This window comes from Coturnix japonica, chromosome Z (genome assembly GCF_054131305.1).
Source record: "Coturnix japonica strain WE chromosome Z, WE-NBRP24, whole genome shotgun sequence".
Classification (NCBI taxonomy): Eukaryota; Metazoa; Chordata; class Aves; order Galliformes; family Phasianidae; genus Coturnix; species Coturnix japonica.
The window spans coordinates 48,108,378-48,130,498 of record NC_140702.1 but is presented as its reverse complement, the minus strand read 5'-3'; the positions used below and the strand labels follow the sequence as shown (position 1 = coordinate 48,130,498).

The 22,121-nt window shown below is 33.0% G+C and overlaps 1 protein-coding gene and 1 long non-coding RNA gene across 7 annotated transcripts in view; one reads left to right on the top strand and one right to left on the bottom strand.

Annotated features, from left to right (window-relative positions):
- Positions 1 to 22,121, bottom strand: part of RFX3 (regulatory factor X3) — a 125,308-nt gene that overhangs the window by 27,434 nt on the left and 75,753 nt on the right. For 3 of the 6 annotated variants that reach the window (XM_015848911.3, XM_085530722.1, XM_085530723.1), the window contains 2 exons: positions 13,178 to 13,436; positions 5,001 to 5,075 (listed from right to left, as the gene is read on the bottom strand). In XM_015848911.3, coding sequence (XP_015704397.1) covers positions 5,001 to 5,075; positions 13,178 to 13,436 — 334 coding nt within the window. Of the gene's footprint in view, positions 1 to 1,824; positions 1,942 to 5,000; positions 5,076 to 13,177; positions 13,437 to 22,121 lie in introns of those variants that run through there. The other 3 variants (XM_015848912.2, XM_085530725.1, XM_085530724.1) reach the window with 3 other exon arrangements.
- LOC107306092 (uncharacterized) lies at positions 2,039 to 10,526 on the top strand. The gene is made up of 3 exons (XR_004305511.2): positions 2,039 to 2,122; positions 9,550 to 9,627; positions 10,452 to 10,526. It is a non-coding gene; the product is annotated as an uncharacterized LOC107306092 (long non-coding RNA).

Below are 22,121 nucleotides of genomic sequence, written 5' to 3'. Positions count from 1 at the left end.
CAGTACCAAATACCATCTATGCTTTGGAAACAATTGTTAGCACTACAAAGAAATTATTGAGAATGTAATTCAGATAATTTCACAAAACAAACTCCTTGGATTAACAAGAGTTAGGTAACACATTAGAAAATGTAAAAATTTACTGCTTTTCTTTGTCAGACACTAGAAGACATTATAAATTTAAACTGAATGGGATTTTTTTATTTTTTTTTCCTCTCAAAGACAAAAGTTGAAAAGACTATTGCATATGAGCCAAAGAACAACCTAGCTAACATGGAAAATAATGGCAACAACTGTGTAGCACTAGGGCTAAAATAGTAAGTTCTAGCCTTGCCTTTGAAAATACAGGGGAAGAAAAAAAAAATAAATAAAAAAGAATCTTTTCATCTAACAAAGTTATTTTTTGAAAATTGCAATAAAAGACTTTTCATGTCACATCACTGGACTTTATGGTATACAAACACAAAACATCTCTAGCTGTCTGTAATATATAAAACAAGTGAAAATGACAATTTAGTACTTCTAGATTTGCATTACAGGAGAACAAGAAAAGAAATTACAAATAGTAGAGCTTGAGGACACACCTAAATTCCACTGTTTCAGATTTTGCGCTTGCTAAAATTTTCATTATCTTTCTCCAGTAATTGCTCTGTTTTCTGTTCCTTGAAATTCTCTTTAGATTTACCTTGGATGATTAATTTGTTTTCTCTTTGAATTCTGTTTTCTTGTTTTCTTCTGTTTAAACCAAAGTAACTCTGCGTGAGCATTTAAAACTGGTAGGGCCACAGAACTAATTAGAACTCTGGATTTAATCCAGTGAAACCTCAGATCAAGAGCACTGGAGCTTATCAAAGAATCATTTCATTTGGAAGAGACACTTAAAGGTGATTTAGTCTAGCTACCCTGTAATGAACAGGGACACCTACTGCTAGACCATGTTGCTCAGTCCCATCCCGTTTGACCCTGAATGTCCCAGGAACGGGACATCCACCAGCTCTCTGGGCAACCTGTGCCAGTACCTCATCACCCTTGAAATAAAAAACTTATATCCAGAGCAAATCTCCCCTCTGTTTGTCTAAAATCCTTCTAGAACAGCAGATCCTGCTGAAGAGTCTGTCCCATTCTCTCTTCCAGCCACCCTAATTTTCAAATTTGTAAATAGAATAACTAAAATTAAAACTACATTAAAAGATTTATGAAGTCCATGTATTATTTGGTACTTCGCAGAATTATTTCCTGGTAGAGCACTGCAGGAACTCTGTTCCATCAACATTCAGTGTAATTAATTGATCATGTAAAGAATATGAGTATTTTAGTGTGTGGCAGCTATGCAATGTTTCAGTTCCGACCTTTTTATCATCACCAAACCATCCTGTACTAAAATGTAGATTACAACAAAGATACTACATTTACACCTGCTTTAATCACTTTGAGCAACTTACAAAAACAAATGAAAAAACTTATTTGAATTTACTCTAGAGCATTTAAACACCAGTTCCATATTTGCCTATGTCCATATTTCTTGAGCATAAGCTCTAGAAAAATGTAAATACATAAATGCTTCCAAGACAAAAAATGTTTTGCTATGTCTGCAGATAATAATGCATTTCAAATAGGGAAAATGAAAAAGTAATTCATCATCTTTTTATGAGCTGATAGGTAACTATTTTAGAAGTCTCACAAACCACAGATGTCTTCCATATTGAACATCTGTCATTTGGAAATAGAAATGAAGAAAAATACAACTGTAAACATAAAACCAAGTGTGGATGTATTATTTCACTAATGAACTGATATAACGTAATTTTACACAGAATCACAGACCTGTAGGGGTTAAAGGTAACCTCCCAAATCACCAACTCCAGCCCTTCTCCTAAAGCAGGTTACCTATATATAGTAAGTTGTACAGTAAAGTGCCCAGGTAGGTTCTGCATATGTCCAGAGACGGAGTCTCCACAATCTTTCTGGGCAACCTGTTCCAGCGCTCTGTCACCCTCACAAAAAAGAATTATTTGCTCATTTTCAGATGGAACTGTGTTTCAGCTTGTGTTCACTGCATCTTGTTCTGCCAGTAGGCACCACTGACAATAGCCTGGCCCCACTGTTTGAGCTTAGAAACAGGGTAACTGTCTCTTTTAATGGATGCAATTAATCTCTATTTTAAATCTATCACCATATTTATATTTATTTATACATATGTATGTAATAGGTTATATACTATTAGATCTGCAGTTAAATCAGAACAGATATGGAATGTTAAGTACAATTACTTTACCCAAGTGGAAAATCTGATGGACAAAAAAAACCTTTTCCAATTGAGTTCTCCATATACTATTACAGGTATTTTCTTCCAGATGGCTTCCAAACTGTGATGATTCAATTTACGTGCACTTCATTAATTCTATGGATTTCTAATATATCTTACTGCAACCATAATCTGGCTGTTAAAAAAAAATCTACTGGACAAAAAACCAATAACACCATATCTGACATAAAGATATGTGCATTATCAGGCTTTTTTGTTTGTTTGTTTGTTTGTTTGTTTTTTGGAAGAAAAAGTGAAGTTAGTATATAATTTTAAAAGGATAATTACTTACAAATATTTTAAAAGCACTCTAAACAAGTTTTATATAATTCTAAGACTGAGCTATTCAGGTTCAAATCACGGCTTTAATACAGACCATACTGTATGGCTAAGATGGTTAAATGAAATATAACCAATATTTATAATTATAATGAAATATAAATAAATATGAAATATTTGCAGTCAGACATGCTAAACTGACTCCAACTCCAACTAAGCTGCAATGCTTAAAAAACAAAATTATGAATGTAGAAATCAATCAGAAAAGAAAAAAACAAAAAGAAATAGAAATGGCAAATTCCTTAAGATAAGTGCACATCTAGGAAAATAATAATAATAATAATAATAAAATCCCAGCAAATCTAATACAGATAGCAAAGTGTGAAATTCCAAGTATTTTCCACAAATTAATATCACATACAAAGTGGAAATTAATTAAATACGCAATTTAGAATTCTATTTAAAAAAAATTTAAAGCCAATTCTTGTAATAAATGCCAACTAGACCATGAAATGACAAATTTAAGAACAGCTTTAGAGACTTAGAGCAAATCTGAACTTAAATATTCTCCATATTGTCCTTACTTGAGTTCAAAGTCAATAAACATTGCTTTCTAAATAGGTACCATATTCAGAAAGTATGATATAGATTGTAGCAACTTCATCCAAACTGAATGAAGAAAAAAGATGATTGCCACAAAAATATGTAGAGGGATCATTTTTCTTTTTCTTCTCAGAATCAAAGATATATTCCTATCAAATAATTCTGCAAATCTTCACAATCATGAAGGAAATAGCATGATGACAATGCAGTGACATCTGGGTATAAATCTCATGATTACATCTTTGTAATAATTTCCAGAGATACTATTTACATACTGTAAGTAGTACAGCGGAAGAGGAATGCATGGAATATCTCAGAGAGCATGGGATATTATTTTATAATTCTTCTTGGTTTTGTACCAAAATTCTAGAGCTGGAAGTAGGATTAAAGACAAACTTATCAACTAATGGTTAAGTTCAAATGCTAAAGAAATTTCTAACACTTGGTCAAAAGTAGCTATGGTCCCTTTTACAATGATATTTAAGTAATTTTATTATTGTTTAGTTGTCTTATCTTCAAAGTGATTATTCTAAAAACATCAAAGATGTTCACATAGAATTAAAATCTGAAATATTAAAATATATAAGTATGTTCTGTATAATATTTTGCATAACAATGTAGTATGATTTTCCTCATTAAATATTGGCATTTTCTTAAAAAAAAAAAACAACTAACTAAAACAGTCACAACTGAAAATAAACACACAAACCAAACCCAAACAAACAAAACCACAAAACCCAGAACAATCCAGGCTATGATTTTGAGGTTATCAGACACAGAAAAAAATCCAAAACCTATTAATATATAGATTTTTAATTTGATTTCTGAGTGACAGCCTTGTATTTTTACGTTACAACCACAAACCAAAATTTTACTATAAAACAATAAAATAATTTGTATGTAACTACATTAGTAATATTGGAATGAGTAAAAAGAGACAAGATGAATAGAAACTAGTCAACATGGAAAAAATATCAAATGACTAATATAAACTGAAAAATAAAACCAAACATTTCAAGAAACACTAGACACAAACAAAGTAAAATTATTATTTATATAATAAGTTTCAAATTAACTTTGAGCCCTTTCCCTTTCATCTCACAGATATACATATTGTTTTTATATCTGGAGACTGTGTTTTTACTCATGTATCTTCAAACCTTCTGCATGGAAAATTCTTATCTGTTAAGATTTGTAGTGTGAGCAAAGAGTAAGATAGTTAATTAAGACATACATGTGCGCCTTAGATTAATAGTCTATTCTTTTCCATGCTGTCATAAGAATTTTTAGGATCCCAAAGTTATTTCATAATCAGCTCACTACTCGAAAAAAATGAAGAAACATCTAAAAATAATCTAGAGACATTATTTAGTTATGCTGTTTGCCTCTTCCTTTTCATATAACCATAAGTTACTATGGTTATATGAATATATACTATACGTATATATACTATACTAGAAGGTACACAGACTGTTCTTTGTAGACAAATTTCCTGAAATGTCAAAAGCCAGCTAATTAAGCATAATTTTGAACAATACCTCACCATTTACACTATAGTTTGCAAAACAGACAAAAGCATTAACTTGTGTTAACACAGGTTTAAAACCTTAGAAACAGATAATACACTGCAAGATACCATCAAGACATTCAGCCTTACAAAATAAAGCCATGAGAGACACACTATAAAATTACAAGCAACTAAGATGGGAAGATTAAGAGCACAAAGTAGTAATAAAATAAAACAAACATTCAGAGGCAGGCAAAGCATGCAGAACAAGCAAAAGAGTGTGTATGTGAAGAAGAGACAACTTACATGGCTGTTGAGAAGAGAGCTTCTGTGAGTGGACAGACCATCAGACTTTTGCAGTGTCTCAATCGCCATTTCAATCTGATAATAGATGTCATTAAAAAAAGGACTCAAGACAAGATAGTAAAAAAGCCTGATCAGAGAAGTTTTGACAGGTTGCTTACAGATCAATAGAAATGCCCACTTTTTTCCTGGCTAGGACATATATTCTATTAAATGGTGTCATTCTAAAATGTCAGTGAACATAAACCTCGACAGTGAGGTCAGAAAGCATATTGCTTGCATACATACTGCAGGATCACAGCCTCAAAACTCAATTTACCTTCCTCCTTGCTCAGGAAATGAGAGCAGATTTGCTGGAGAGCTACAGTGAAACATAAGAAAACCCCAACAAAATAAACCTAAGTAAAGACAACTGATGAAGTAACACGTGACTGAACAAAAGTATCACAAATAACCAAGAAAATTATTCCAAGCAGAATCTTAAGACAGGCATCCAGACATTCTCCCTTCAACAGGAAGAGCAGTTTCCATATTGAAAAAAACAAGTTAGAATCAAAACTTCCTCTTTCTGCAACAATGAACAAATCTCAACCCCAAATAATTTAATAGTTTTTCTGACATTAGCTTCAATAGCACAAGATATCACTGACTACTGCAGCACTCAGTATCCCCAGCTGACAAAGTAAATAGAAAGTCAGGAGTCACACAGACAGCAGGATCCAGCCTTCAGAAAAACAGATTATTTTTTCATAATAATTCAGTATTTTAAAGGGAAAAGAACAACACACTGCTAATTAAATATACTGTATATTCCAAGTGCAGATGTGTAAACACACATTCATTCCCAACGTTTTCACTTGAATATCAATGGATCTTTTCATGTTCTATAACAACAGCATTAAAGTGTAAAATTGGAACCTAACTGTTACTTTAACCAAGCAAGAACAACACTGAAAATGACAAGAGACAATGGGATGTGCAGTAAGAAAAAGCATATAATTAGCTACATTAAATGGCCAAAACAAAAGCAATGGAAAATGCCACTCAGATTTTTAAAACCATTTATCATTTTCCCTGTAGACCATTAAAAATTAGCCTTCCCCATTCTACTTCAAGTATCACACTACTATCTAAAGATTTTAGTTGTATTATTCATCAGTGATAAACTAATTTGTTCTTGGAATACCAGAGACAGAAAAATACTTTATTTGATATTCAAATTTACTGCACATAATAAATTAGCTTCTCCCTTCTTTACACTGTGACTGGCCAGTATTTTTATTCCAACAGTTAAGAGAGATCATTTCTTGTTTCTTTCCTATAACTGCTTAATATCGGCTATATAAAACTTCCATAGAAGTGTGTTGAGCATATGATTACTATGTAAGAAAATGAACTCTGACATGACAACAACTTTCTTGAATATTCTGATTTCTTCTTGCTTCAGTGGAAAATACTATGAAATCAGAGTACTCATTCACACAGAGAAATTCAAATTTTAAAAGCATGTAACATGATGAAAACTACAGGTTTAAATATGATCATTTAAACATAAACATGAACTACAGGTTTAAAAATTTACAGCATGATCAATTTGCTACATATGGTAAGAATTTGCCTTCTTAACGCTATTCTACAACCAAAGTATGCATACATACGTAAGTCCTAATTCTTAATCTTTAAGTCAGTTTAAGAATTGTTCAACAATTCTTGGTTTACAACAGTACTACAACACTAAAGTTACACCTCATTCCTGCTAATGCATTACTTTCATTACACTGCTGTAATGTGTGGTCCTGTTTGCTCAGATAACCAACTGGTCAAAAGCTGTAATTATTGTTCTTAGAAAGAAAAGAGGCACTACAGATGGCACTCATTCCTCACTACTATATTTCTTCAATGTCTTGTGGTGCAGAGCAATTAACCAAATATGTCATCTGTGAGAATTTATAGCTGAGGTTATTTTTTAAAGTAGTTTTCACCAGTATTGCCACCGAGGATAGTGACTCTGTTCTTGGAGATTATCAGATTTTAAAACAAGATTTTTACAGTGCTAGAACCATCGAGACCACTTTTTCTGCATAATCTAAGCCAAGCAGCATGGGCCACTACTAAAATGTTAGTTAATTCATCAAGCTCAGCAAGATACCAGTTCTGTATTTAAAATAAGTCATCATCACACCATAGGGAGTCATGTCTCACAATAAAAAATATTTTGATCATTGTATCAGGTCTAGATTTCCATAAGGTGAACTCCTGGCTTTATCTGACAGATGCCTCTCTTTTTAATAAAATAAACCTTCCTACGATGGCCATACAATAACATTGTCAGTAGTTTCGAGCATAAAATTAGTTTAATTTGAAGGAAGATTTTTAAGACACAGCATTCAAACATAAATGAACATTAATTATACATGTAATGTAGTCATTTTTATTTTATTATGCTTAGAATGTGAAAGTTATCTCAACTTCTTTGCATGAATACAAATGGAAGACTAATATCTTTGCATTTTTAACAGTTTACATTGAAAGTGTCCAGGCACAAGACTAAAAAAAATTCTTTATTAAAATGTTTTGACTACTAACTGAGATGTACACTATAATTGTATCATTCTCACAATAACTATATATACAACCATGTTAAATATTGCATGATGTTCACCTTTTATAGTAACGTAAGCAAGGGGCAGGAGGCGGATGGATGGATTAAATTAGAGCATGACAGTCATGAAAACCGCAATTCAAGACATCTCCCTCAATTTAGATTATTCGCCTTACATTTGGACACAGTTATTAATGATTAAGGGTATTTCCCTTGAGATAATAAATTCAATACTTTGATCACAATGCAGACATCCAGAAATCCGAAACTGTTCAGTCTTCATGTGATCTACTGATTCAGAACTAATTAAATGTTCTTGTTAGTTTATACCTTAGTTTTCAGTAGCATGTTAATAGATAAACATAATATACATAATGGCTCCAGATAGGTATAATAGCTACCTAAGAGCCAATGGCAAAAGTAGCAGCATTTTTTCATGATTCAACTAATTAACACAATTTATAATAAGTTGTTCTGAGGTGGTAAGGATATTAAGACAATTAGCAGAAGTTTAAGACCTGACTTGATTGATCTGAAAAAGCATGCAGAACAGCCATAGGCTAATAAAAATCCAAAATGTTTGGGCTTCAGATCAGATGACATTTTCCTTCCCAAAGCTGCCAATGAGAAAATGCTGTCCATCTTCTTTGCTCATGGTTCTCAGACATACACAGTCAGATCAACTGACCGACTCTACTTTCTCTCCCCATGATCATCCAGTTCTTTGTACATATAATCTTCATTATATATAGCTCCAAACATATTCTAAGCTGGTTTTCTTTCTGGTAGTTTCCCCTATACTTGATACAAATGCTTTTATGAAAAACAAAACAAAAAAAAGTACCCCATTTTGTTTCAAACAACACTCCATCTTCAATTTTCATGTAAAAATAGAAGAGTAAATATCTGGTGGAAACAAACCATGAGGTGCTACAAGGCACCTCAAGATAGAAAACGTAAGAGCCAATCACTGAAAAATATAGTAAAACTGACTCAGAACAGAAACAAGGTGAAGCCAGATGTAGGACAGGTTTGTCAGGTCATTCTCCCTTATCCTGCTCTTGTGGAAGGGGTCCAGCATCAATTCAAGAAATACAGTGGAGCAGCAAAGGACTCACAGGGGTAGAGAAATAATAATTACTATAGTCACATTGCGTCACTAAAACCTAATCTCTTGTTCTGGAAGAAAGTTGCAATGCTCCAGAGTTCTCAAGGAGAAATCAAAGAAGAAAAAGTCTACTCTACATAAAGGCACAATGTTATCAGATCCTCTAGTTTTCTTACCCTTGAGCTAATTCATACTACTTAATCTTTTTTTATTTCTTTATCAATGGTAGTGATTAACCATTAATACAATTAATTTAAAAGGAGAAAGAAAAGAGTATATCTGCCTTCTCTCATCTAGAAATGGATACTTCTTTTTCTACAAAACACATTACAGTGCAAGAGATCAGACTATTTGATCTAAAATTCCTCTGCAGCATAAATGTCTATGCATCTTTAATTTTATCAGAAATGGTTTGTTTTATGCTAAAAAATATAAAGTGGATCTAGCTAACTAGAAGTTCTACAGCAGATTATCAGAAAAAATGAGGAATGGAGTTGGAAGGAGCTTCTTTAGTGGGAAAGAGATTAATTAATACAATCTCAACTACTTTCCAAATTATAATCCTGTCAGAACATTTGTTGTTTATTGTTCTTAAAATAATTACAATAGCTCTACTACAATTATATTATCAAAGTATGACATTTACACTAGGTTTCCTAACTTCATCCATTCTTCTTCTTCTCTCTCAATTAATTGCACATTTTGGGTAGGTACCATCCTTACTTTAAAGTTAGGAGCATATTTTGTATACTGTACTTACTAAGAAAAGTAATAATTTGCGGTAATACAATCAATAATAATTCTGCTTTTATTCTTATATACACTCAAATGTGCCATGAAAGAGAATAAAGTTCTGCAACAGCATAAATGGAGACTTCCCATAGTTGCTGATGACTGATAAGTGTCAGCTGTAATTACAGGTCAGTAGTAAAGCTTGTTACAAAAATCTGCACTAACAAACAGGAGCCTCTCACTGGCTGGCAAGCATAACAATATCTTTTCTATTAAAAACTGTATTTACTTAAAATAATACATAATATGTTGACTAGATCATTCTGTTTAATCAGAATAACAACCTGTAGACATATACAGGGGGAAAAAAAAAAAAAAAAAAAAAAAAGATTGAAACATGATTTAAATTTCACTATTAATAATGAAGTTAAATTTTCTTGTTAGACTCCAAAGCATAGATGTACCTTCATTAATGATGACTACCAGTAAACTAAGGAGATTCACCTTTCATACAAGTTGCAACATCTAAATTAATTTCAGATAGATAAACAGCTAAGCTGAATCACCTCTTGCTCAACACAATCTCAGTCTACATATATTCACATCCAAACATATTTTTTTAAGTTGTTTGTCTTTCCAAATTTGCTTATCTCCCTAAAATCTGATGCAGGCAAGTCTTATCCTCTGAAGGAATTTCTACTTCAGGAGAAAAAAAACCCAAACATTTTTAAGAAGTAGAGGAGTAACCTAATACATGAGCCAAGGACACCATGGGAATAAATGATTAAATCAATGGAAATAAAATAACTGGATAAAATGTTAACAAATTTTCTTCATACACAGTAACTGTATTTATTGATCAGTGTATAGAAGAGTTTTTTTAAGTGGTCAAAATAAAACTGAATTTTTACTTTTCATTTGTCTAAGAAACGGTTAATAATATGTACTAGTTTCACACATTGGACTTTTAACCCAAAACGTTTGTTGTTGTTGTTGTTTTTTTAACCTGTAGCCAAAAACATCAGAAAAGTCTAACATAACAACCTACTGAAAGTTAATGACTTCATCAATGATGGTGAGTAACAACAGAACAAATGAAGTTCTCTCTTGTAAGCAGTACACAAAACTGTTACCTCTATGGCAAGAATAAACAAAGTGAATGATGGACACATGTGGTAATAAATAATGCCTCACTTATTTGTAAATCCTTTATTTGAATATTTTCCTACCTAATTCAATGTTAGGAAATACTTGCTGAAAATTTTAATAGCAAGTCAGTCAAGATATACGCTATTTCAGTATCTCCAAAAAATGGTCTTTATAAGAATGAGAAAGGCTATAAAAGTTAAGATCAAATAAGGATCATGACAGACATGAGATCCAGCTTTCTAAGGGGCAATCCAAATAAAATATTGCATTGGTCTATTTTGCATAGTGAAATTCAAACAGACCTGATGTTTTATATTAAACCATATTGAAACATAAAAGATTAAGCTTAGACTGTGATTAATATATATTAATCTTTTACATTTCAGCTGATCCATGAATACTGCAGGTCACTGTAAGTATCCAGATCCTGAAATGATAAAATCTAATACTTGTGGCCCACTTAAACAGCAAGAAATCCACTTCTGATATATTCTAAATGTCTTGCATATAGAACTATAGTATGCAAAATAATCAGTAACTCAAAATTAACAAATAAAAAAATAAACAGAAGAAAATATTTTACTGATAAAAATACAATTTAATCACTGTGATTTGATTAGCAGTATTTTTCATTTTCCTAAAAGTAAGTTGATATGGAAGTACAGAAGACACTCAAACTAAGAGGCTGTTTTTTTGGTACATGAAGCAATACAAAGTTGTTGCTTAAAGAACAAACATCAGATTTTGTTAAATCCTGTTAATTTGACAACAAAATCTAAATTGTTTTTAATTTACAAAATATACCATAGAATTTTGATATCATTCAAGCAATTTCAGGATATTCAACTTCAAACTAAACACTTCTGTTTACTGGACATACTCAAATTTCATTTGATTTCAAATTCAGATAAACAATTCATTATTGACTTTTGCTACTATAGAAAAAAATTGAATTTATTACATGATAAGCAAAACACTAAACTTCATGTGTTCTTAAGTGAATAAGGAAAAAATTAGCATGAAAGAAGTAATATTTGTATTTCAATGCACAACAACTTAAAAGAAGTATAAAAGCATGGAAATATCATCGGTACCTAAATATTTAAAGTAATACCACTTTTCAAAATTTATTTGATCTAGATCTGTTTCTTACTTGTGACCACAGAAAACTACTCTTGTTCTATCTCTGCTTGGTAATTACAACTCATGTGCAAAAACAGCAAGAAATATCTTTCAAATAATTACTATTTTAAAGAAAATAAGGTTTGATTTTATTTAAATTAAAATTCAGAAATGTTTTTCTTTTCTGATTAAAATTATTTTAAACAAATATAAATGCTAACACCCATTCTTTTTTATTTAATCATTAAATATAAACACAGCACTCTATTGCCAGCTGAAGGCTTCTGCTATGCTACTGATATGTATACAGGTCATTCACTATGAGTCTTTGCAATTTTTATTCTCAGAAAATAGTACTACATAGTAAGGTAGTCTGCAAGTTTGTATGAAATAATGCATCTTTACATTGTGCAAAAATTTTAAATATAACTGCCTTAAGAGTCAAAATCAAGATATTTTATCGAATCATTTAAGGGCTACTGTAAATGTTCATAATTATTCCAAATAAAATTTAAAAGAATACTACACTTTACTTCTTACACTGGTTCCCCAAAATAAAGTCAATTTAATAGACACTCAGAGTAATGAATAATGTTTATATTTATTAAGCCTTTTTACTCTATGTCCCCCAGTTCTCTTCCCCATTACTTCCAAATGTCTACAGCTGCATCAAAATACACAGAAGAACCGAGTAAAGGCATTCACTATGGTTATGCAGTAAAGCTAGACTATGTATAAACCCATTTTCTGAACTGGAATAAGAAATAATTGCATAGGAACTTAAGAGAAGAGTTGATGTTGACATTTAAGTGTCCAAAACAGTATTTATCATAATTTTACCAGCATGCACCTTCCCACAGAATTATAAGATACTTCCTCAGCAGGCTTTTGGAAAGTACCATGTATGAGTAACAAATGTTAAAAGAAAAAAATATGCCAAAATTCTGAAAGTATGATAATGTTTTGAAATATGCTGCCACACACACACTGAAGTAAAACAAAATGCAGGAAGTTATATTCAACTAATTGTAAGCTAGATTATTTGATATTTACATCTATTAACATGAATATTCTCAACATGCTTTTTTATTTAAAACAAAAAAACAAAAAAAAACCCCAAAAACCAAAAAACTAAAAAAGCTGGTTCTTTTTGAAAAATACTAAGCTTAGACACGCTATTATGCAAGCCTTCCCAAAATATTCATAGGCATTACTTGTGTCCAAATATTTCACCTATAAAATGTAAATATTTACAACCCATCTTGGGATGTTCTGTCTTCATGTTTAAGTTTCATGCTTGTATCTTGTTTATGCATATATTTATTTGTTATTTCACCAAAAGTACTGTGTAGTACTTACTCTGCTAGCATAGCTTTGTTGTATTTACTAAAACAAACATCATATCAGTCTGAAAGAACATCTTAATGACTAAGTCCCAAAGATTTCACATCAGTCTGAAATACTTACTGTAGCTGGGGAAGTCCGTGTTGTATGAGTCACTGAATGACCAGAATTTTCCATTGAATTGCCAATCAAATAGGTCCCTCCTGAGCTGCTAATGAGTTGTCCTCCTGTGACACCCATCTGAATCCCTCCAGTGCCCACCATGCTATGAGAGGAGACCACTGTTGTCACCTGCGCAGAACTTCCTTGAGTATCAAAATAATTTCCCCCAGTGTTTTGGCTGTACATCTGGGTTTCTGTGTAAGGGTAAGTTGTTGATCGGCTTCAAGAAAAGAAAACAAAAGGAAAAGAAATTATTTGTATTGTTCATTTAGCTGAGGGAAATGTATTTCTAGTAATGTATGTGCAATTCCTATAACCAAATTAAAAAAGATTGGCCAGGGATCCCTTCTCAGAGGATGATATTTCTGCAAATAAATGTAACAAATAACTAATCCAGTAAAAATATTAAACCAAGTATTCACCAAACCTTGCAGAAAAGATTGTCAGCCTTACCTGAAGAGGAGAAAGGAAGTATGAAGGAAGTATGACAACATTTGAGAAGATGGACAGGAAGAGCTCATACATTAATTAATATACTGCAAATAAATTTGTACAGCTCCACCTGTTTCAACTTTTTATAATCCTACACTAAAATTTATAATTTCAATCATATGTTTTATACTTGTCATACTGTGTTTTAAGTTGCAAAATTGCAAACAAATTATATAAATTTCAGCCAAGAGAGTCTAGTGTTCGTGAATTCCATGTAGCTATTGATTTTAAATGTTTTGTACCTCCTGGTTAAAGTTTGAAATTCAGATATCAGTGGTATTTTAACGTGTTTATTTTTACAGGGTGAATTTAAAATTGGACATGAATTTGTACTACGATGAAAAAGTGCATTGAAAAAATAAAACCAAATTAGAACTATGACATGTAAAAATCTTAAAAGGTGAAAGAAGAAAAGGTATGTTGCAATAACATTTTAAAAATTACTTTTGAGCATGAAATATTCATGGCCCATTAATGAGTATACTCTAAAAATTATTCAATTCCTGAAACTTTTTATCATGTTTCAAATTCTTAATCACTGATATTAAACCATTACCTGTCATGGGTTGTAATCTATTCACAGTTATTGAATATGTACTCCCTCCTGTGTACTAGCTTTGGTCACCAAAATAAATTTTAAAATTATTAAATTAATTATTATTAATTATTCTAAAATTCATTACTTCAAAGCAAAATTCCTTATTTTTGAAAAGTCTGCCTGAAAATTTTACCTTGTTTCACAACAGCTAAGATTTGTATATTGGCACGCAAGACAATAACAATGTTAAAAGATAGAAACAATCAGTTTACCTAACCATTAATTTTATTCCTTAAGTATAAAAATCTGTAACGTTGCTTGTTATCAACTGACAACACTATTTTGAATGTCAGAGTTCCTCATTAACTGTGATACAGTCTGTCCAAATAAACACACTTTAAATCTAGTACAATTCTGAGAAAAGACAAGGGTTGCCAAATTTTTGCATAAGCCTACAGTTTATTATAATTGTACAAACCACAAAATCATGCAAAACCATGCAACTAAGTAAGTATGACAAAAAAATTCTGACATTTCTACCCAAGATTACAGGAGAAGGAAGCAGCATTCAGTATTTATGCAGTTGGCAGGTCATTAATGCATCTGTCCAAGGCTTAGAAGACAGTGTTGTTTTTTTTTTCCATTTACCTAGACAAGGATTAGTTTCTTAACAAAACAGAGAAAAGCGAATAGAAAATTACTGCCTGTTTGTCTGATTTTTTTTTTTTTTAAATTATAAAAGCTTACATAAGATCAATCAGTAAACAGTAGACACAGAGATAACGATTCCTTCTTTAGCTTCAGCTAATCATCACTTTTAGAACAAGTGAAGAACATATGGCACCTTATCAAAAACCAAAGTCAGAATTTTTACTATGGCTGCAGGCTTCAGAGACTCTGAAAAATTTCAAAACTTTAGGTTTCAAATCCTGAAAGTTTCATAAGCTTCATAATATATTATTTCTTCTCACCCCTCTTTAATCTACTTCATCAATTTTTTTCTTTAGTTCCGGTATTTCAAAAGCTTCAAAATCAGCAGTAACAAACTTGGAAGTTAATCTACAAGAAATGGCTTGCAGTCTCTTGAAAACAAAGCAAAATAGTTCATTTGGGAACAATGCTAACATAGACAACTAATCCACTAATATTTATTTAGAAAAGTAAAATCAGTTTTCTTTGCATTGCAGAATCCTTTGCAAGTATTTAGGTACCATGCAGGTCCTGATTCACCTATTTTATCAAGCCGAGGTATCACTGCGATACCTTGTGATAGCACTGAAATATAGCTTACCTTGTTATGAGAAAGGTAACTGCTAACAGAGCTGGTGTTGTATCTGCCTTGGAAACATACTGAATTTACAGAATTTACCTCTATTCAGTAGAGGTCAATTTGGGAAAAGACAGTAGTGGAAGCGCAGAATCAACACTTCAGCAAGTATTTTTGAGGGAAGGGAGAACTGTTATTTCTCCCAAAAGAGAAATATTCTATGAGATACCAGTACAGTATGGCAATAAATAGAAGTACATTAGAAGTAGAAGATATTGTTGATGGCAAAAGCAGATATAGCTAAAAGAAACAGACTTTCCAAAGGACATGAGCAAAACACACCACACTTGTAGAAATGAAATTAAAGAAGTACTTTGGACAAATGCAAAGTCTAGGAAGTACTTAATGTTTCAGATAAAAAGTATGTCACTCTGAGTGGAAAGGTTAGAGAAAAGAAAATGCCTGTTTTCTTTTACCTTCTTCCAATCTACAAATCATGTACAGTCTCTAAATAAGAACTGGTTGTATTACAACACCTAAATCAGTTTCTAACTATTTCTTACGACTGGACCAAAAGTAATCTTTGAGGTAGACAGATGGGTTGGATTTCAAGATAAACATCTTTGTTCCAACAACCATGTTTACATCATGTTCTTCAGGTACACCTGATTATTGGAGATGATAAAGCAAACCTTCAACAACAGAGATCAATGATGTAATTAAAAGTGAGATAAAAGTGTTATTATTACATGCAATGATAATTGCAACTTAGCAAAGAGCTTTTTAACTAACTATAATAAAAATGAATTAATCTGGAAACCAAAAAGGCAGGCTATACCAACCGGATGAGATGATGCTATGGAAACCAGTAACTCATAGGTTTTAATGTCATTGAATACAACATGAGCTTTCAACACAAAACTGTGCAAAGAGAAAAATATGATGTTATACTCCTTAGATACAGACAAAGGATAAACTGAAATAAGGAAGTTATATCCTACTTCTCCACAGCACTCACAGCACAAACATGTAATACACCCTCAAATAATCTAGCATAAAGTCATTTATTTCCCATTGCAAATGTTGCCACAGCACCATCTCTTATTCTCTTGTACTGTTGCATATTTAAACTTAGCAGAAGTAAAATCTTCTGGATCTTTATGAAGATTACCTTGGTGATTTCCCATGGCTTGAGATGCAAGTTAGGAAACAGAATCTAACGGTTACTCCTACAAGAAGACTGTGAAATTCTGAATGTATTAAAATGTGGCATTAGAAAGTTTATCAGAGTTCCAAATATATAAGTCTACAACATCCTAGCTTCCAAAAGGTTGTGCAAACCAGACAGTATTTAACTAGAGAGCATGTCACTCTTAGTCAAGATTCCACACAGGAAGTTAATGAGACTACCATGAGCTGGACTAGGATTGCAAGGTATTACAATTCACCCGTCCTACCTTATTTCATAGATTTTATCATAGAATCACAGAATGGTTTGGGCTGGAAGGAACCTTTAAGATCATCTAGTCCCAACCCCCTGCTACAGGCAGGCACACCTCCCTTAGACCAGGTTGCTCAAAGCCCCATCCAGCCTGGCCTTTAGCACCTTTAGGGAGGGAGCATCCACAACCTCACTGGAAAACACTTCCCAGTGTCTCACCACCCTCACAGAAAGAATTTCTTCCTACTGTCTAATTTAAATCTACCCTCTTCCAGTTTAAAGCCATTTCCCCTCATAGTGTTGCTATATGCCCTTATAAAAAGTCCCTCTCCGCCTTTCTGGTACAGGAAGGCTGCTATATGTTTCCCCAGGCTTTCTCTTCTCCAAGCAGAACAGCTCCATGTCTCTCAGCCTGCCCCTGCAGGGCAGGTGCTTCAGTTCTGTGATCTTCTTTGTGGCCCCTCCTCTGGACCTGCTCCAACAGCTCAATGTCTTTCTTGTGTTGGAGGCTCCAGAACTGGACGCAGTACTCCAGGTGGGGTCTCACAAGTGCAGAGTATAGGAGCAGAATCACCTCCCTTAACCTGCTGGTAACACTTCTCTTGATGCAACCCAGCATAAAATTGGTCTTCTGGGCTGAAATTATGGTACTGGTTGAGTTGGAAGAGACCCTTAAGGCTCATATAGTCCATCTCCCCTGGAATAAACACCTACAGCTAGATCAGTTTGTTCAGAGCTTCTGGGGATGGGGCATCCACCACCTCTCACAGATTGTTCCATTGCTTCACTACCTTTAACACAAAGAACTATTTTCTTATATCCATTCTAAATCTCCCATCTTTTAGTCTGAAATCATTTCCCCTTGTCCTCTCACAACAGATCCTGATGAAGAGTCTGTCGCCCTCCTTCCTATAATTTCCTGTTAGACACTGAAAGCCCACTACCAGGTCTCCCTGGAGTCTTCTCCAGGCTGAACAGCCCGAGCTCTCTGAAGCCTGTCTTTAAACTGAGGCCCCATCTGGAGTACTGTGTCCAGGTGTGGAGCCCTCAGTACAAAAAAGACATGGAGATTTTGGAAATGGTCCAGAGGGCCCTTTCTGGCCCTCCTCTGGACCCGCTCCAACAGCTCAATGTCCTTCTTATGTTGAGGACCCCAGAACTGGATGCAGTACTCCAGTTTGGGCTTCATAAGAACAGAGTAGAGGGCCAGAATCACATCCCTCTTTATCACGACTTGCAAAACGAAATGCTAGAAATAAAACACATGGAGCCATGTAATAATGATGTTACTAAAAAAGCATTTTGACATATAAAAGAAGATTGATTTCTAAATTCATTGTGTCTCTGCACTGACCTTAGAAATATGTGTCTTGCATTTTCTACAGACACAGACATACTAAAAGTTAAATTTAACTTTTAAGGACAATTCTGTCCCTTCAAAAATTCTTTCACTTTGAGAAAAGAATTAAAAACAACAGTGAAGAAGGAATAAATGTAGCTATTTCATTATTTTCATTACTCTTCTTCTTAGTAAAAACAACAACAATAACAAAAAACAAACATTTATTTCATTTACCAGGATTTGGTTAGGATATCAGGTAAATTAATTCAAGTGTAGTTAAATCAGGTAAGTTAATTCAACCCGAATTAGGTTTCAATTTGAAAATATATACCAGTAACTTCTGTGTCTTGCAAGATAAGTCATTAGGAATTGCATTCATTATCGATTATAGGCACCAACTAGGAAAAAAAAAGGACTGCATAAAATGCACATTTTTTTGGCTTAAGATACGTACCTTTATACTGTACAACTTGAAATATTAGCAGGCCTCCACAGAGGCTCTACAACCTCTCAGTGTCAAATGTTTGATTTTTCCATAATTCTATTTCAAATAAACGAATGCTGTAATAATAATCTTATTAATCTATTAATAAACTCAGTTGAGTTTTGGGATGGATTGCCCACAAAACAAACAAACATAAAAAAACCCACAAAAACAAACAAACAAAAAAACAACAAGAAAGTCAATTTCCAATCAGAAAATATATTGTATTCTTTAACATGTTAGCATATTCCTGTAGTCCCAAAGCTGATAGTGAGTTCCGTGAAAACTACAGAAAATAGATTTATTTTTAATTTTTTTCCCTAATGTGGAGAGAAGGCCTCAATGAAGCCAACGAATGCAGCAGTCCCTGAAGGCTGTGTGCAACATAGCATGTGAAGAAGGGAAAGTACTGTACACCCTAACACCTTATACAACGGAACATAACATAGCGATCATGACAATGGCGTGTGTTAAGTCATCAATTTCAAAAAAAAGGTCCCTCCTGTAACCAGACTATTAATTCGGGGGTTTTTCACAACAGATCAAACACAATGAAATAATAAATTTCTTCCACAAAAGCCTCCTCACTGGGACTAATGACAGCCATAGACAGAAGTACTGATAAAATAGTGTTTCTTTCCACCAATCCCCCTTCTACAAAGATCAAAACCTACATTGTGAAATCCTAAGTGACACATCTATAACCAAAGAACAAAAATGTAAAGTATGCAATTTGCTCCATAATGATAAAAACTTGACCTTCTTTACACATTTATTTTGTATGTGTTTGGAAATTTTAAATATATCAGCTAGATTCATAAAATTTACCTAAAATAGAGCTGCATTATTCAAAATAAAGAAATTTATATCAGTTCTTACTCAGTGATAGTTTTGAAGAGTTACAATAAAAATGTAAATATGTTGCTGACAGACAGTGACTACCAGTTATCTTGCATAGTCCAAGATCTTTTGCCACATGAAATAAAATCATGAAAGTGCACACAATGCACAACTGTAGGAAATCTATATACCAGAGAATTAAGAAAATGAAAACACTGGAGAATACTTCCAAGTGGTATTCTCATGATCAGTTGTTTAGCAAGATAAGGGTTGTGAATTGCAATCCTCTAAAAATTCTGATGGTGAAGTACAACTGTCCTAGAATCCAAGAAATACGGTATTGCCAAGGTTAAGGACAAGGTTTGTACTAAATCTATTAGACCTCAAAACTTCAGCTTGTCAGGCATCTTTTGTCTGGACATATTCACACTGGCCTAGACCTTTGTTCTGACATCGCTGTACCATTTGCAATCAGGTAAATGCTACATAACCTGTTTCAGTTTTAGTTTAGTTAGGTACCGTCATGCAGTATGGAAGCTATTGTTATACCAGTGCTGATGCATTTCTCTAAATAACAGGCATTAATGTAAAATAGCTATTCTGTGCAGAATAAACAATCCATGACCCTAGAATCAAAATGTAGCAAAGAGCACTGTGTGTATGAGACAACCATATTCAATATGAATCCAGCAAATGTAAAACATGCCATATCTGGTAAATTAAGCTGCAGAACAGAAATGGAAACCACAGAAAAATGAATGCTATTCTGTTAGAAAACATACACAAAATTGCTGCAAGAGGATTCAGTGTAAGCAGAAGGACTACATCACTGATCATACTTCTCTAGTCATAGAAACTGTAACAGTGATAACTTGCTGTAATTCTTTCTCACATGGAAGCCATTTACCATCAGTGAAGAAGGGATAGATGCTAGTAAGTTCCAGAAAGATTCCAAGAAGATAACAATTTAAACTGTATTCATAATAACTTTTTATCAGACAGATAAAATACTTAAATTAGAGAAAAAGTTAATTGTTTTTTGCATAAAATGTGTGTTTACCCACATAAACTATAAAAATTGTAGTACCACAAATTAGTGAATAATGTGAGGAATATAGGCTACAATTTGGATTCAAAAGCATTATCAATCCTTACACAATTTCAACAACTAAACTCTCTTTGTCATACAAGAATTGGTGGAAAAAATGTCTATCTTGAGAATAATCACATTACATACATTATTAAACACTACAGTTTAAGTAAGTAGAAAGTTCATGTCTTGGTCAGGGGCCTTGCTTGGCTTCTTAATACACGTGCAACCACTATATTCCTTATCTCTATCTATTCAGACAAACCTGCACATGTCAATGCAACAACAATTCATTTTAGCTTCAAGCTAAAGTGATGTGCTTGACAAGCAAATGTGTTATTAACCATAAACAACTGTAGATATCATCAAATATTCTCAAGTATGTGATAAGCTTCACAGTACAAGCCCAGTAATATCATTATGCCCACAAATACAGTAAAACCAATTAATGTTAAGTGAAACCCGACTTCCTACCATTAGAATAGAGAATCAGGTAATTAATTCAGGTATTTCTCCCAAATAACAGGTAATCAATTCAGGTATTTCACCCAAATATTTAAAGTGCATCCTTTCCTACTAGCTGCTACTGTATTTGGGTTCACACTAGTTTACATGTAATTTATTTTGCAAAAAGGGAAACTCATTAGACAGACTGGAAATTTTGTTCCAGTAAAACTCTACACTAAATTAATGTCTTCACGTTAACTATGAGCTGCAGATTATGAATTTCATTACTAGGGTAGATTATGTAATATATCCTATATCTGATTTGAGTTACAATTCAGATTTTGATTTAGCAAAGTCATAAATATATAATCATGGAAAAACATCCTAAAAGAAAAAGTAGTGATCACTCCTGTCAATCACATCATCTTCAAACCTAACTCTGTTTGCTGAAAGTATAACAGACATTCCAGAGTAGGAGTATGTTGACAAATTGGCGCTAGCAAAGTTCTATGAATTTGTCAGGATCCAAGAAGCTTGTCTTTCACACATCTCAGTATGATGCATAGAAAAAGATGAACTGCAATCTAAACACTTGCCTAAATATTTTTAGTCTAAGAGAGGTTGGCCTCTGTGTTTTCTGTCACAGCAGAACTCAACACAGCCTGTGTCAGCTTTGTTTAGGGATGTGGTATGCTTTTGGTTCACTTACAGAAGTTTTAAAATGTCAATGCCACACTGAGGTAGCTCTAAACAAGCAAATCCTGTGGCAAAACAAGCAAAGAAGAAACACACTTTTTTTTTTTTTTTTTTTTTAAACCATGTAACTTAGGTAATGATACAAATAGTAATTAGAAAAACAATTGTCTATTCTCTTAAGGAAGCCAGCCAACAGCAACCTAGAACCCCGTTCCTATCAAATAAATGGTACTGTAACATGTTGTGCATAAGTTCAATAATGTCAATT